Consider the following 14,891-nt stretch of genomic DNA (forward strand, 5'->3'; position numbering starts at 1 on the left):
AATGGAAACCCATCTATGCTAACACATTTTTTGAACTACCTCAAAAAGTTCTTGGAGAATCGTTTTATAAATTTAGAAGTGTTTAGGTTATGCTATTTCTCATACTTATGGTTATGCTACTTCTCATACTTATCAATTATGTTTGAAGCTTTTTAGATGTTTGAGGGACCAACAGTAAATTGCAAACGGAAAATAATATTTTTGATCACTCTATGCTAAAAAATGTAGTAATAAATTTATACTAACTTTTTCTATTTTAAAGAACCAATGTTTTCACCGACATTTTTTATGACATGGCAATTAAGAAGGTTTCTATTAGACTTTATTCTTTGCTATTTCTTTAAAATATGGTAACTGGAAAACTGGGGTGTTTAGTTTGATAATTTGCTTTTAAAAATAAATATTGATTTTTATTTTTTCTGTTTTGCTTTTGTATATAATCTTTTTTATGGGTGATTTTATGATAGCGCTGCATTTTTATAAACGTTTCTAATAGGCTATATCTCTCAACATTTTATGAATACTTTTTTTAGGGAAAAATATCATTTTTAGCATTAAAGTCTTGTTTTAAGAATTAAGAGGATATTTTTTCTATTTCTCTTTTTTTTTTCAACTTTACAACTTGAGTTTTTTTTTTTTTCTTTTAAATGTTAGTTAGTTTTTGATTCATCTTAAATATTTCTAATTATCTTAATGTCTAATTAACTCTAGTTATCTTTATTATCTTAAATATTTCTATTATCGTTTTTTTCTTTTTACCTCATGCTTAGTTAGTATTATTTTACAATCTTGACTAAAATTATTTATATATATAAAAAAATATTTATTACTAAATGTTTTTTTTAAATAAAAATGTTGGTCTTAAGTGGCTGAATATTCACAATTTGCCTACATTTTTTGGCTGAATCCCTTACTCATTACAACCCTAAATAGATATGAATAGTTCTGTATCAATTTACCCCTTTCAAAAAATTTATGTTAAGCTGTAAATAAACGTTCCAGAATAAAAAAATGTTCTTTCCGAAAATCATCTGTGCCAGATTCAATAACTTGTCATAACACTGATCCCACTCTGCAATGGAGTTTACTTCATCCTCACCTGTTAAATCCCATAAAAACTGATTTTCACCCCCCACCCCATCCAAAGAATTCGAAATTCCACATTTACAAAAGATTTTACTTTAACGATTAAAACTACATTTTGCCACACATTTAGTATCATTTCATACATGATGCTATTGGAATAATGACGAATTTAATGAAAGTCTGTATTTTATTATCTAAAAGTTATGCATTAATTTCTGTATACTTATTAAATATTATATCAACAGTGATCTCATGAAATAAGTTTAATATTTGTACATTATTAGTAGATGCTAACTTGCTTTCTCAAATATGGTTGCATTTCTATCGCACTGAAATAAACTGCTTTTTGATGTTTTAAATCGATTTCTTACTGTTCATGATCTCAATGATTAGAAAGTAATATAAAGATTAAGCAGAGTTTAAAAATGGTTTTGTTATTTGCTCTTTTAAATATTACATCATTTTTTACAAATATTATAAAAATATATATTAAGAGACATCATTATTGAAATTAATATGAATTTGTAAAAATACAAATAAATAAAAATCTGTCCTGAGATTTCAGCAAATATGTAATGGTAGTGCTAACAGCATGTTTTTGGTTATGAAGCTGTGGAGCCTTAACCTCCAAATTTCTGTTGGGGGATAATGCCTTTTTTTAATTTATTATTTCAGTTATTTATTTATTATTTGTTTTAACAGAACTTTCTAGATTTGGTGGTGAAGAAGATTCTAGAAATGAAATTTCTCGCACAATTTTACAAGATGGAGAAGAAGCTAGCAGTGGTTTGGGAGACAATGAAAGCTCTGATGATAGACCAATTCAGGTTATTATTGTTCTTATCAAAGTAGTAATTTTAAAAAATTATTCATTTATACTTCATGATGTAATTTTTCTTCTTTTTTTTTTTTTTTTTTTGAAAAGTATCAATTAAATATTTAAATCCGTTGAAGGAAAAATAAATTGTATGATTTAACAAGCAAAAAAATTTTTTTTTGAACTTTTCTTATATAGTTCTTAGTTTTTTATATGAATAATTATTGTACAGTTATTGAACAATTCAATTGAAGTACCTATTTTATTATTTAATTTATCTACCAAGTAGATTTTTGTTTATTGTCCTGTAATTGTAATTAACTAACTTATTTTAAATTAAAATTTTAAACTGTAACAGAAAAAAAAACATAATCCTTAAAAGCTCTAAAAAGAAAATGAATATTTAAAATATGTTTATAAAATTAAAAAGAAATTCTGAAAAGAGAAGTTCTATGATACTAAGAATTTTTTTTTTTTTTTTTTTTTGCTATTGTTTTTAGACAGTTTTATTTTAAAACACTGTTTACTTCACTGATCATTTATAATGTGTCTGAGGCTGTGAGACAATACAGCCTCAAACTTTTATTTCATTTATGCTTTGCATTTAACCAATTCTCTTTTAAAAGTAAAATTTTCACTTTCTATTCATGTGTCTGAGATATTTTTGCTTATCTTCTTAAGTGATGTAACTCCCTTTCACTTAAAGTGAAATTAAAATATTTGCAGTAAAATTTTAAATATTTAAAATAGTTTGCAATAAAGTAATTTATTAACTGTTTAGATTATATTGATACTAAAAAAATTAATTATTTTGTTCTCTTTCAAAAACAACTTTACAGTAGCGTGAAATAAATTTTTTCATTTTTCCTTTGATAATTTATAAATTTGTGACATTTCAAATATTTTCTTATATTAGTTTATTTTTGTCACTCTCAAAGTCTTTTGTTTCCTATTATTTTTTAGATATTAGTATTTTGTTTCCTATTATAAAATTTTGTTTCCTTATCGTTAATTAATGACAGGTTTTCACAAAATGATTGGCAATTTTAAACACCAACTTTAAAAGGGGAAAAATTAAAAAGAGAGAGTTCACTGTGTTTTGTGTAGGAAACAAGTTTATACTTTTCTTGCCAAGTTTCAAAATTAGTTACAAATTTCATCTATGTAAGATGTAATATACTATGTTTTAAAGGGATTTAATAGATATTCTTTTAAAAATAGTTTTTAAAATGATTGCTACCTGCAGCAACACATTGCTACTGCCTGCACACAAAATTAATTGAAAAATGTGTGAATCTTTCAGTAAGAACAATCTGATACAAAGCAAAAAAACAGCACTTCATAATTTTTAAGTCAGCAGCACCATTTTGTAAAAAGCTTTGTTAAGTAATAATGGAATTTAGTGAGTATTAAATTCTTGTTTCTTAAACAGAACTTAACAACCCATAAAAATCCTTTCATTTTTTAAGTTATTTAACATATTAGGGGCACCTGATTTTATGACTTTGTAAAATATATTTAAAATTATGCGATGCTATTTCCATATATTTAGATTCTTAATTCTATTTCCATTATGATTTATTATATTTTTCTTCTGGAATTCTACACTCCTGAAGCAAAAATAATTGAGAAGAAAAAAAAAACTTTTACAGAATTGCAGAGAGAGAGAGCTAGAAGATTTTAAAGAAAACAGAGCAACATCATGTCACAGTCTTCAGTTATCACAGTTGCAGGAAGAAGTGATTGTTTTAAGAGCTGAAAATGCTGCTTTGCAAGAACAGCTGGCGAGGCAGGAGTCTGAGCTTGGCCAAACCAGAGCAATACTCATTGGCTGTAGAGAAGATAGGGATAGGTGTCAAAGAAGAGTAAGAATTAAATGTCTTATAATATTTTTTTAAGGATTCGGCACTGAACCCTCGTAGAATTGAGCCTATTAGTATAGTTTTGTTGAAATTTTCCAGCCGGGAAAGCCTGCAGTTTAAAATTTGTCGAGAAAAAAGTGGGATTTACACTCTGAGGGTGAAGGATATTCCTCAATGCTCTTCTTTCAAGATAAATAAAAAAAAAAGCCATCATTTGAGCAAATTAAACTCAAAGCGAAGCTTTAATTTTAAATTGTATTACTATTTTGCTGGGAAAAATTACTTTTTTAAAAATTGTCGTTTTAGTGGACAAAATAAGAGTTAGCCTCGCAGTTTTAAAAATTGCATATTATTATTATTATAAGATAATAGTAATAAACGTATCATATGGCTGTTCTACTGCGACAGAGCCTTAGATCAGCTTTACCACCATTGTGTATATATTTATTCATAAATGTTTTATTATTATATTTGAAAAGATTATGCTTGTTAATTTCTATTTTATTTATTTAGCATTTTTTCTTTCTCAATTAGAAAAAAAAAATAGTTTTTATGAACTAAGCTATTTATATTATTGTTATTTTTTTTGAGTAAACAAAATCTTATACCCTTAATGAATTATATTTTAAAAATTTCACCTCTGTGCTTTCGATATTATATTTCATATAGTTATACTCAGTATATATACATATAAAGTATATATACTGAGATAAAGTATGTACCCTGATTATTTACGAGAATATATCAAAAATTGTATTGAACATCGTGATTGATAATAGACCTAGACGACCCTAGTGGACGAGCTCACTTTTGTACATTAAATGCTTCACAATTTAGAGGAACAAGTTGACAATGCACAACTAGCAGAGAAGTTTATGAAAAGGAAAGTACAATTTCATATTAAAAAACGTGCTTTCAAAGCAAGAATCAAAAAAGTGTGACTTTTTAAAAATAAAAAAAAGATTCCTGAACACTTTTATGAAGTATGTTTGTACTATTTTTTTCTTTACCATTCATTCCTATTATTTCAGGGATTTAGACATAGAACAAAAGATTCTGTTGTATATTTAAACTACACGTGGGTGAACACGTTTCCCACTCATTTTATTTTCAGTTTCTTCTGGTTACCCGCTATTTTTGTTTCCTGTGGTGCCCTTGCTACCCGATTATGATGCTATTAGGGGCTTCTCTATATATATTTAGTAGTTTCTAAATAGATATGTTTTAAAAATTGACTGAATTTTTATTTAAATACTCAAGTTGAAGCCTGTATTAAATAACACTTTAATTTTCAGGTTCGTGAAATGCAGTCAAAACTTGCTAGTCTACAATCTCAAAGCTCGCAGGGCTCTCAAACCGGTAGTTCTCCGACTAGAAGTAAAAGCCCACATATCAATCCTACAACAGGAGAGAGAACTCCCACCTCTCGAGAAGATGTTCCTATAGCAAAAATGGCTGAACGGGTGAGGCTGAAAAAAGTGGAGAGCGGTGACCGTCACATATTAGGCTCTGAAATATCAAGTTTAGGAGTTAGTATAATTTCTTTTAGCATGTTCAGTTATCTATTTATTTATTTTTATGATTCTATATTTTATCCTGCTACTCATAGCTCTTTTAAAATTCATTCTTTCTCTGTTAATTATTTTTTGAGTTACAGTCGAATCTTGATTATCGGAAATAATTGTGCCTGAATCTACCTGTTATGATTGAAATTCATCCTTATAGTCATTGAATTACTTTGATCAGTCATGAAGGTATTATTGGCAGATTTTGACACGATCTTCAAATTTTTAGTTGAGCTTTGGTTTTCTCTCAATGCTATACTGTGAGATGAAAAATCTAATAAGTAGTGTTAGCATGGGTGCAAGTCTTCCGTCCCCAGGACGGATTTCCGTCTTTCGAAAATGTCCGTGGACGGAAGTAAGATGGAAACAAGACTGACTCAAAGACTGAAATCGGAATTTTTTTTTCTTCTGTCCTTAAAAATATTTTTTAGGTCTACTTTCTTATGTCCTGTTCTTACTTTATCAAAAGACAGATGAATAAATATTTTTTTTACAGTATTTAAACTTGATGTCAGGGGTCTGTCCAGACCGAATTTACTGCCGTTTAGCGGTACCTTCACAAATTCAACTTTAGGAAAAACGGTAGTTTCACAAATTTAATTTTAGGAAAAACGGTAGTTTCACAAAATACTTTTTCTTAAAATTTTATTTTTGTATTCCTTATGAAATGATAAATCCATATTCTTCCATATTTTTGTGTTGGATTTTTAAATATAATTTTTAATTTTTCACAAATTATGTCTAAATTTTCACAAAATAGGTACCTCTCAGAAAAGCCTAGACAGACCCCTGGATGTATTATGGTAAAGCTTTCTTAGATAGTTGGCATATGTCGAGGGGGTATTGCGTATGTTAGGTATTTCAGTCAAAAAATTTTCAGTCTTGGACTTTTTTCCAACTTGCACCCATGAGTGTTAGTAAACTCTAACTTTTAAAGTTCTACTGATGTGATTTGCAAATCACGTATGTATTTTAAAGACTGTAGTTTATTCATATTTTGACAATGGGAATTTAAAGATCTTCAGATCAGGTATATTTGAATAGTCAGTATACTGACTGATATACCTGAATTGATTTATTGAAATAATATTACGTCATGTCTAATTGCTGATACTCTTTCAGATCATATTTTAGTTATGTCACTTTAGAAATATTCTCATATTTGGTAAAAAAAATCATATTTCATCATAAACTCCAAATTGTCTTTAGATATAAGAGTCAATCGAGATTTTGCTGTACACTTACTTTATATTGATTTAAGTAGTTAGCTAAATAAAAATCCATGGATAGGGGATAAGTGCCAAAATAATTTAAGCTAGTAATGCTGCACTCCTATTAGACAAATATGATAGTAAAACGTGTCTTACACTGCACTTCATAGTTGCTGCATCATATAAAAAAAAATTAGTGTGGAGTGAAAATTTCATTTGAATTACAAAAATGTTTTATGTGATGAAAATTTTATTTAATGATAATAAAATTATTTTAAATATATGTGCGGACTTGGTGTTCTTACTTTTGTAATTATAACAACATCTAAGGCTACATGTTAATGAAAAGTAAGCCTAGTTAAAAAATTGCATGAGATGAAAGTCATTTACAAAACTAAGTCTTTCTTTGTCACGGAGCTGCATTCTCTCTTACCCTCGCAATGTCACGAATTGTTCAACTTCTGAATATTTTTTCCTACCTTCATACTTTAAATAAAAAATTTGGCCTAGTTAGCTTGATTGATAGTTTTTCTTTGGTTGTGTTAAATGTATGGCTAAACAAATTTGTTAAGTAAGGAAAGTATTTTAAATAATAATTTATTATAGAATGTTTAAAAAAATGCATTATTTTATGAATTATAATACAATTTAATAAGATCGGTGTGTGAGTATGGTATGTTCTGTTTAGCCTGCTCTAATTAGATAGTTTTAGAATCCTTATACAAAATGAAGTACAAAAACTATGCCCATTAGAGGTTGCGAATTAGTATTTAAAAGGCAACTGAAACCTCTTATTATTCAAAGGAGTAAATAAGAAATTTAAGTTATCAAAAACTTATCTGTCTAAGGGAACTGGGATGCATTCGTCTTTCGCTTGAAACTAACACTAAATTCCTTCCTCAAGCAAACCGGTTTTACATAAGTTTTAATCCCTCCCTTGCTCTTATAGACCTCAGTAAAAATCGGTCAAACTTTTGCTTTTTACTCTCTAATAATATTTTGAACCCCTAATGTGCAATTTTTTTTTAAAAATTCATTTTCACTAAGATTCTAAAAAGATATAAAGAGTAGTCATTATGCAACACCATTTAGAAGTCTTTATATAACTCCTGTAGAAGTCTTTTGTCCTGCCCATTCAATTCATTAAGCAAAACCCTATGTTTAGAACAGTTATTTTTATTACATAAAGATGTCTCTACAAAATTATTAATCTGTGAAAATGTTAACTATTTATTATGTTTTAATGTTTTTCTTCCAAAATTGTATATTTAGCATATTTTTTGTGATTTGTATAATTAATGCATAGTATAAACTAAATGAATAAAGTTAACTACTATCAGTGTTAACTATCATAATGTTAACTACTATCAGTGGTATGGAAATTTAAAAAAAATAGATATACATTGTTTAAGAAAGGAAATTAGTTCGGCAGTTTGAATTATGACTGAAATATTTAACTAAATCTCTCTATTTGGCCTTATTTTCAGCTCTCGACTACAAAAATGGCTGAACATCTTGCCCAAAATGTTCATGAAGAATCACATGCTCAGGAAATTTTTCAGACTTTATTTTCTACTGGTTCTCCGGTTCCTGAAAACAAGATTAAAGAGTTTGAAGTGGAAATGGAAAGGTTAAATAGCCGTATTGAGCATTTGAAGTCCCAAAATGATCTCCTAAATCTAACTCTTGATGAAAGCAAAGGACATTGTGACCGACTCAGTGTTTTGATAGGAAAATATGAATCGAATAATACGGCCCTTCAACTTGCTTTGTCTTACAGTGATCAAGCTATTGAAACATTCGAAGTATTACTTGCTTTGTTGGAAGCTGAGCAAGATCTTTTGCGAGCAAATTGCAAGGCTGTTGGTCTAGGTAACTTTTACAAATTATGTTTTGTTTTTGAATTAAGAAATATTTGAAGGTGAAGTTTTGTATAGTGTGTTCAAAGTTGTTTTAATATTGTGAGGATGATTATGATATTAATCTTTTACTTTCTATGTTTTTTGATAAAGAGAGAAAGATATATCTTGATTATAGGCTATATAATTTTTTATGCACAAGGGGGTTCATGTACAGTAAAAGCCTGGGTATTAAGAATTTAAATAACAGTAAAGGTCAGTTTTTTTAAAATTTATTTTTAATAATTTTATGGTCAATTATTAAAGTCTTTTGGACAATTCTTATTTTTTTATAAGCTTTCATTGCAATATATTTACATATATTTGCTTTCATTTAGATAAATCTTAGTTATTATTTTTTTCCAGAAAAATATGGCAATATTAAAGAATCTTAATTTTTGGTGCTTAACCTGGTTTATTTTGATGATTTGCAGAAAAATAAATAAAATCACAGTAGCAACTGATGTAAAAGTATAAGCAAAGTAAATTGAAAATATAATTGAAATTGAATGGTTTCTAGCGTAAATCTTGATCAATACATATCTTGATTTTGATATTGACTGGTGCAAGTACTTTGCTGCCAGCTTATATGGTCTTTAAAGAAAATCTTTCTTTGTTTTTGTTGTATGTAACAACATTTGTGTTTTAATTTATAGATCTTCTATATATAATGTTAACTGAGGCCTTTTGTGGACCTTGGCTTGCAGTATAATGTTATCTTAAACCTTTCTGTTCTTAATATTGAATTTGTAATTTTCATTTTGGTTAGATATTTTGTAACATCTTCTAACAATCACTTGTTGGATCTTTCTCTATCTGGATGCATTAGTTTCTATTTTAAATAAGCTTGGATTTTTAGAATTTTTCGAAGCAATTGATCTATTTGCCACAGCAGATAAATTATGCAAACATATATGTATAAGATATAATTATCATTATACCTTTATATGTTCGCAAAGGTAACTTGATTTTATGAAAATTCTTCCTACTTGAATCTTTCTTTCATTACCACTTTGTAAAATCTTCCCCAGGGACTCTACATGCTTCCAGTTATGCAAGTGTTCAATTATTAAATTCATAAAATTTAGTAAGTCAATGAAAATGTAGCAATTTTTTACTTTCCGTCAAATATATTTAAATGACTTAGCAACTCAATAAACAACACCCTTTCCAGTAGTTTACCCAAATAAAAAACTTCAGAATAAGTATTGATTCTCAGGAAGTAGCATGCTACAAAATGCTTAAGTAGCATGAAAGTTTTCCGTGGCTTGCAATGAGATTGTAGAAATCTGTGATGATTTAAGCATTGATCCATGGGCTGAATTGTGGTGTGTTAATGATAAAAACGACATTGTTGTATTGTAAAATATTACAAATATCTCACCATGGTTTATTTCTTCCTCTTTTGAGTGTGAACCCCTGTTATCAAAGGCTTTTTTAAGGGGAGTATAGCAAATTCTTTCACATGTTGTGTATATGTTGGTCTTTCTTTTGATACTAAATTAATGTTTTTCTCTAACCTTGAGTTTATGAATAACTCCAACAATCAAGACTCTTTTATCAAGATTTTATGTAGTGGTTTTGGAACCCTTATGATGCTTGCTGTTTGTTCTGAAAGTCAAGCTAACTCTTAAATCACCTGTCTGTAAAAATCTCCTAAGTCCAGTATGAATTTTCTGTTGGGTAGATTACTAAAGTTTGCCTAGATTTTAAAACTTAAGATGGTGATTGTTTTTAAACTGGAAGAAGGTGTCTGAATAAATGGAAGTCAATCATTATAAATAAAGGGTCTGTTTTTTTTCTTCAGATATTGCCTTTACCCTCTTATATTAAACTGTTTTTATTCTCCTAATTCATTATCAATTAAATTCATATAATTAAAGAAGGAAAAGGTCATAAATGTTAAAACTCCTTTTTCTTGTGTATAATTGAATACATATACTGATTAGATTATGATTTAGGAGCATAAAAGCAATTGACAGATTATTTCACGACAAAATCAAGAAAATTTTTTAGCTAACTGTAAACCCTAATTGTTTTAAACAAAAACAAATTAAAAAAACTCAAAAACATTTTCTTTTTAATCATTTTGCTTAGAGATTTATAATATTTTATGATGGATTATTATAGTAAGTTTCTAAAAAGTTTTACAGGTTTGTTTGCTTTTTAATATTTTTATTGTTGCCTTTTATTTAATCTCAGATGATTTTAAATAGTTATTAGTGTTTCGTTGAATACTTTAAAAAAAAAACTTTTTTTTCTATTAAATGAAACTAAGTGTATAAAAAAAAACTTTTTTTTCTATTAAATGAAACTAAGTGTATAGCAAGGCTCTTACACAACTTATTTATCATTCTTATATTACAGAAGCTCAATTATCACTTAACTTTTTTCATGTAAAGTTTGTTGTCAGTTATTTATTAATTTTCAAAACAATTTCTTTATAGTCAAATCTGAAGATGAAAATCAAAAGAATATTATGGATCTTTTAACCAAATCTCAGGAGAATAGGAAAGCTTCTGAAAACGTTGCCAAGCATTTTCTGCAGAAATTGGATCGAAGTTACGGTATCTCGTCTAGAATGGGTGCTTGTCATCTTAGCCCATGGGAAGATCTTTCTTCTCATAGTCACACGACAAGGTTATTTAAATTTTATATCTCAAACCACTCTCAATTGTTTTTCATTTTGAAACTCAAATTATGAGACTACTAAAACGCAGTTAGGCTTTCTTTTTTTTTAATTGTTACATGATTTAATTTAAATAAAATAGATCTTTTTTTTATAATTTTCTAATCCTATGATTTATTTTGACCTTAAAAAAGAAAAGATGCATTCACAGGTAATTAATTACATGTGTGCTTATCATTTATTTTCAAATTCAGATACCATAGTTTCATTTTAAAAACCAATAAATTTGATTGTTTGCTGCAAAACCAGATAGTTCTAAACTTAATCTTCCACTGAAAGTAAGACTAATGCAGAGCCAAAATTTTAAATCTTTGTCTATCCAATAGTAATATGTGGAAAACTAATTTTTGAAGTGATCTATCTGATTTTGAAATTATATGTTTCATTATAGCAGCAAGCAACCTGAACAAATTGTTATTTTTAGATTGTTAACTATTTTAATGGAAATATTGATGAATATTTTTGTTGTAGTACCTCTAGTTCTGTGTCCAGTAGCTGTGATAGTGGTGTAGAGTTCACTAAAGTGGATGAGCGTAGACTCAGGGACTATATCATTCAGTTGAAGAATGACAGGTCTGCTGTGCGGACCACTGTAGTTGAGCTGGAGAGTATCCACATTGATCCCATTAACAAAGATCCACCAACAATAATAGATGCTCAAAAGCTGGATTTGGAAAACGCCGTCCTCATGCAGGAATTGATGGCCATGAAAGTTAGTGTTATTTGATTGACTATCGAAAATAAATATTTTGTACCCAATCTCTTTGTTGAATAAGTCTACTTAGGTAGCATATAATATCTCAGTTTGCAGGTGCTAAATTCAATTCTTAGAATTTGCTTAGTGTTTTTTTTTTTTTTTTGTCTGATAGGACAAACAAACAAACATCCTTCTTACGGAAATAAAATTATCCAGAATCCAAAATTGTATCATTTATGCATTGTTAAAGACTTTGATTTAGTAGGATAATTTTATTGAACAATGTCGTAAGTACGAGTGTTGTCTAGCAAAAATACTGGGTGCCCCAATAATGACAAATTTTAAAAAATCAATTTTAAGAAAAATGAAAGGAGATAAAAAAAATATATGTATATACAGTTTGCTGTTTCTACTTAGTAAACTCAAGTATTTCTCCTACGCGACCCATAAAGGGCCAAGGCCTACTGTGCCCATCTCAGTTTTCTTGATCTTGGACTTAGGGGTGCAGGAGCTGATGTTCGGGTCAGGTGGTCAGCCGAACGCAAAAACCCCCTGTGTTTAGTTCCCAAGCATGCTTGATACTCATTTATCGACCCTCTGAAGGGATGAAAGACTGAGTCAACCTTGCCTGGCCCAGGGATCGGACCCAGGACCTATGGCACGGAAGCGCTACCACTCAGCCACCGTGCGTCGTATTTCTCCTTACCAAGTTTTAAAGACTAGAGATTTGCAAAATAATCAATATTTGCAGCAGCAATGTGTTGCAAGCTAACAACACAAAATTAGTAGATGCCTCTGCAAACATTTCAGTTGGAGTGCTTTAACATGTAGCAGAAAACATTAATTACATCTTTAACATTCAGCAGTGCCATCTGAGGATGAACTTTATAGCTAATTTTTTAACTTGGTGTGAATGAATAATTTATTACCTAATCAAAATGCAGCAAACTCACAAAAATTTATTCTTTACAATGACAATATTTCTTATTTTAATTACTGTTGATTTTTAATTAAGTTATAACATATACATCAATAATTTGTTTAGTTTATGAAACTATTATTTTAATTATGAAATTATTCTTCATTTTAATTAAGTTTGTGAAAATATTTGAGTATTTTCATCAAATAGTGGATGGTTAAACAACTGGATAGTTGTTTAAACAAGTGCAGAAAACTCCAGTTAATAAATTCAAAATTTATAACTACTGATACTAAACTCAACATTCAGACATTAATGGTCTGAAATTAGTCTATATTTGCACTATGCAGAGTATAAATTTTGAAAACTGTAAGGGTAGCAATTTCATTTTGGGTAAAAAACAAAAGCATCTATTAAATTTGTTAACACCTGTATCTTAAATTTTTTTCTATTTTAAATATCAACTTTTTGAAAAATTATGCATATATGGTTTTATAAAAAAAATTCAGATTTTATATTTTTCATTATTAATATCGAAATGTTATATATATATATAGTTGGACCTTGTTAATGCGAAATCAACAGGACTATCATAACTACTTCATCTTAAACGAATTTTGTTTTATCCAATAGATCATGAAAACAGTTTATTACGCATAATTAATACATCTTATGTACTAGATTAATGTGTGCAAAGAATACTATTATGAACCAAACAAATTAAAATAAGCTTAAAAGTTTTAAATACTTGATTACACTATTTTATTTATTTGCTTATCTGCTACTTCTGACAAAGGAAGAAAATAGAAATAGCATTCCTCAAAAAATGAATGATCGAAATTTTATTCGCATGTTTCTTATTTGTGCTGTGTCCCGTTTCCTTTCATGTTAAGCGATAATCAGCTGTAAAATTTCATGTCAAACATGTATTTTATGCAAAGCAATATTTCACATTACGCAGTTTTGTGTTAATGAGGTTCGACTCTATATATAACAACGTTGTGTTAATTATTTATAAAGTTATTTACAATAAATAATAAATCTTGTAAAAATACAATACCATTCAGTAGAATATTTTTGTAAAGCATTAGTAGTTAGCGCTTTAAATTCTGTGTTTATATATACACAAAAGCATTGTTTTGTTTTCATATAATTATCTCTGTCCTACCAATATTATATGCATTGCTTTGATGTAAATTGTTAACAAAAAATTTTAGGAAGAAAAAGCTGAATTGAAAGCTCAAGTTTACCTCCTAGAAAAAGAAAAAACTTCGTTAGAACTTCAACTCAGTAGTAGAGAAGCTCAGGAGCAAGCATATAAAGTGCAAATTGAAAATTTTAAAAGTGAACTACAAGAACAGTCTGAAATGGTAGAAAGGTTACAAGTATGTAAATTTGTCCTTTGTTGTGATTAGTATTTCATGTCTCATGATTGATATTTTTTTTAATAACACTTCAAGTGAAATGTCGAGTATAGCTCATTTTTCATCTAACTAGGTTTTTGATATTTTACACGAATTAAAATTATACCCATATCTATAGTATGATTTTAATAAACAACAGGTAAGAACTATAAAATAAATAGTTTTATTTTTTAAATAAAAATTAAATGGTTATTTCATGCTTATTTTTTTATTATTAAATCTTACTCAAAGAGGTTAAATTGATTCTGGATTTTTATCTATCATCTGGATTATTACACTATCAATATGCCCTTTTGCTCTATTCAAATGAAGCCGATAATTAGCCATAAAATTGGTGTAAGCAGGGCGCACATTGTTTTCCAAAAGCTTAAAGTATGCATATTTATTTGCAAAAAATCTGCATATAAATATGAAATATATATACATGTTTAAAATTTTAATCAAACAAGCATTTTCTGACACAAAAAAAGGAAAAAAAACAGTACCGCTCCCTCACACTACACCTATGCTTATCATGTCTAAGATATACGTAGATAGGGTTCTGACATAGCATACTTAGTATCCAAACAAATTAAGCAATCGTCAATTTTAGTTTGCTCTAAAACTTGAAGTCTGGTAAGCCTTTTTTTTTTTGTCGATTGAAAGTATGCTTTCTGAAATTATATATTGGTGTAAAGTCAAACTTTCTATAACAACCACCTCTAAACAATGATGACTTCCAAG

General features: G+C 28.3%; 1 protein-coding gene across 2 annotated transcripts in view; it reads left to right on the plus strand.

Annotated features, from left to right (window-relative positions):
- The window catches only part of LOC107436492 (colorectal mutant cancer protein), an 82,925-nt gene that overhangs the window by 63,700 nt on the left and 4,334 nt on the right, over positions 1-14,891 (plus strand). For both annotated transcript variants that reach the window (XM_043042916.3, XM_043042917.3), the window contains 7 exons: positions 1,789-1,913; positions 3,556-3,768; positions 5,061-5,294; positions 8,029-8,413; positions 10,887-11,079; positions 11,600-11,840; positions 13,962-14,129. In XM_043042916.3, the coding sequence (XP_042898850.2) occupies positions 1,789-1,913; positions 3,556-3,768; positions 5,061-5,294; positions 8,029-8,413; positions 10,887-11,079; positions 11,600-11,840; positions 13,962-14,129 (1,559 nt within the window). The remainder of the gene's footprint in view (positions 1-1,788; positions 1,914-3,555; positions 3,769-5,060; positions 5,295-8,028; positions 8,414-10,886; positions 11,080-11,599; positions 11,841-13,961; positions 14,130-14,891) is intronic.

Source organism: Parasteatoda tepidariorum, chromosome 7 (assembly GCF_982258835.1).
Source record: "Parasteatoda tepidariorum strain Cologne lab strain chromosome 7, Ptep-v5.0, whole genome shotgun sequence".
Classification (NCBI taxonomy): domain Eukaryota; kingdom Metazoa; phylum Arthropoda; class Arachnida; order Araneae; family Theridiidae; genus Parasteatoda; species Parasteatoda tepidariorum.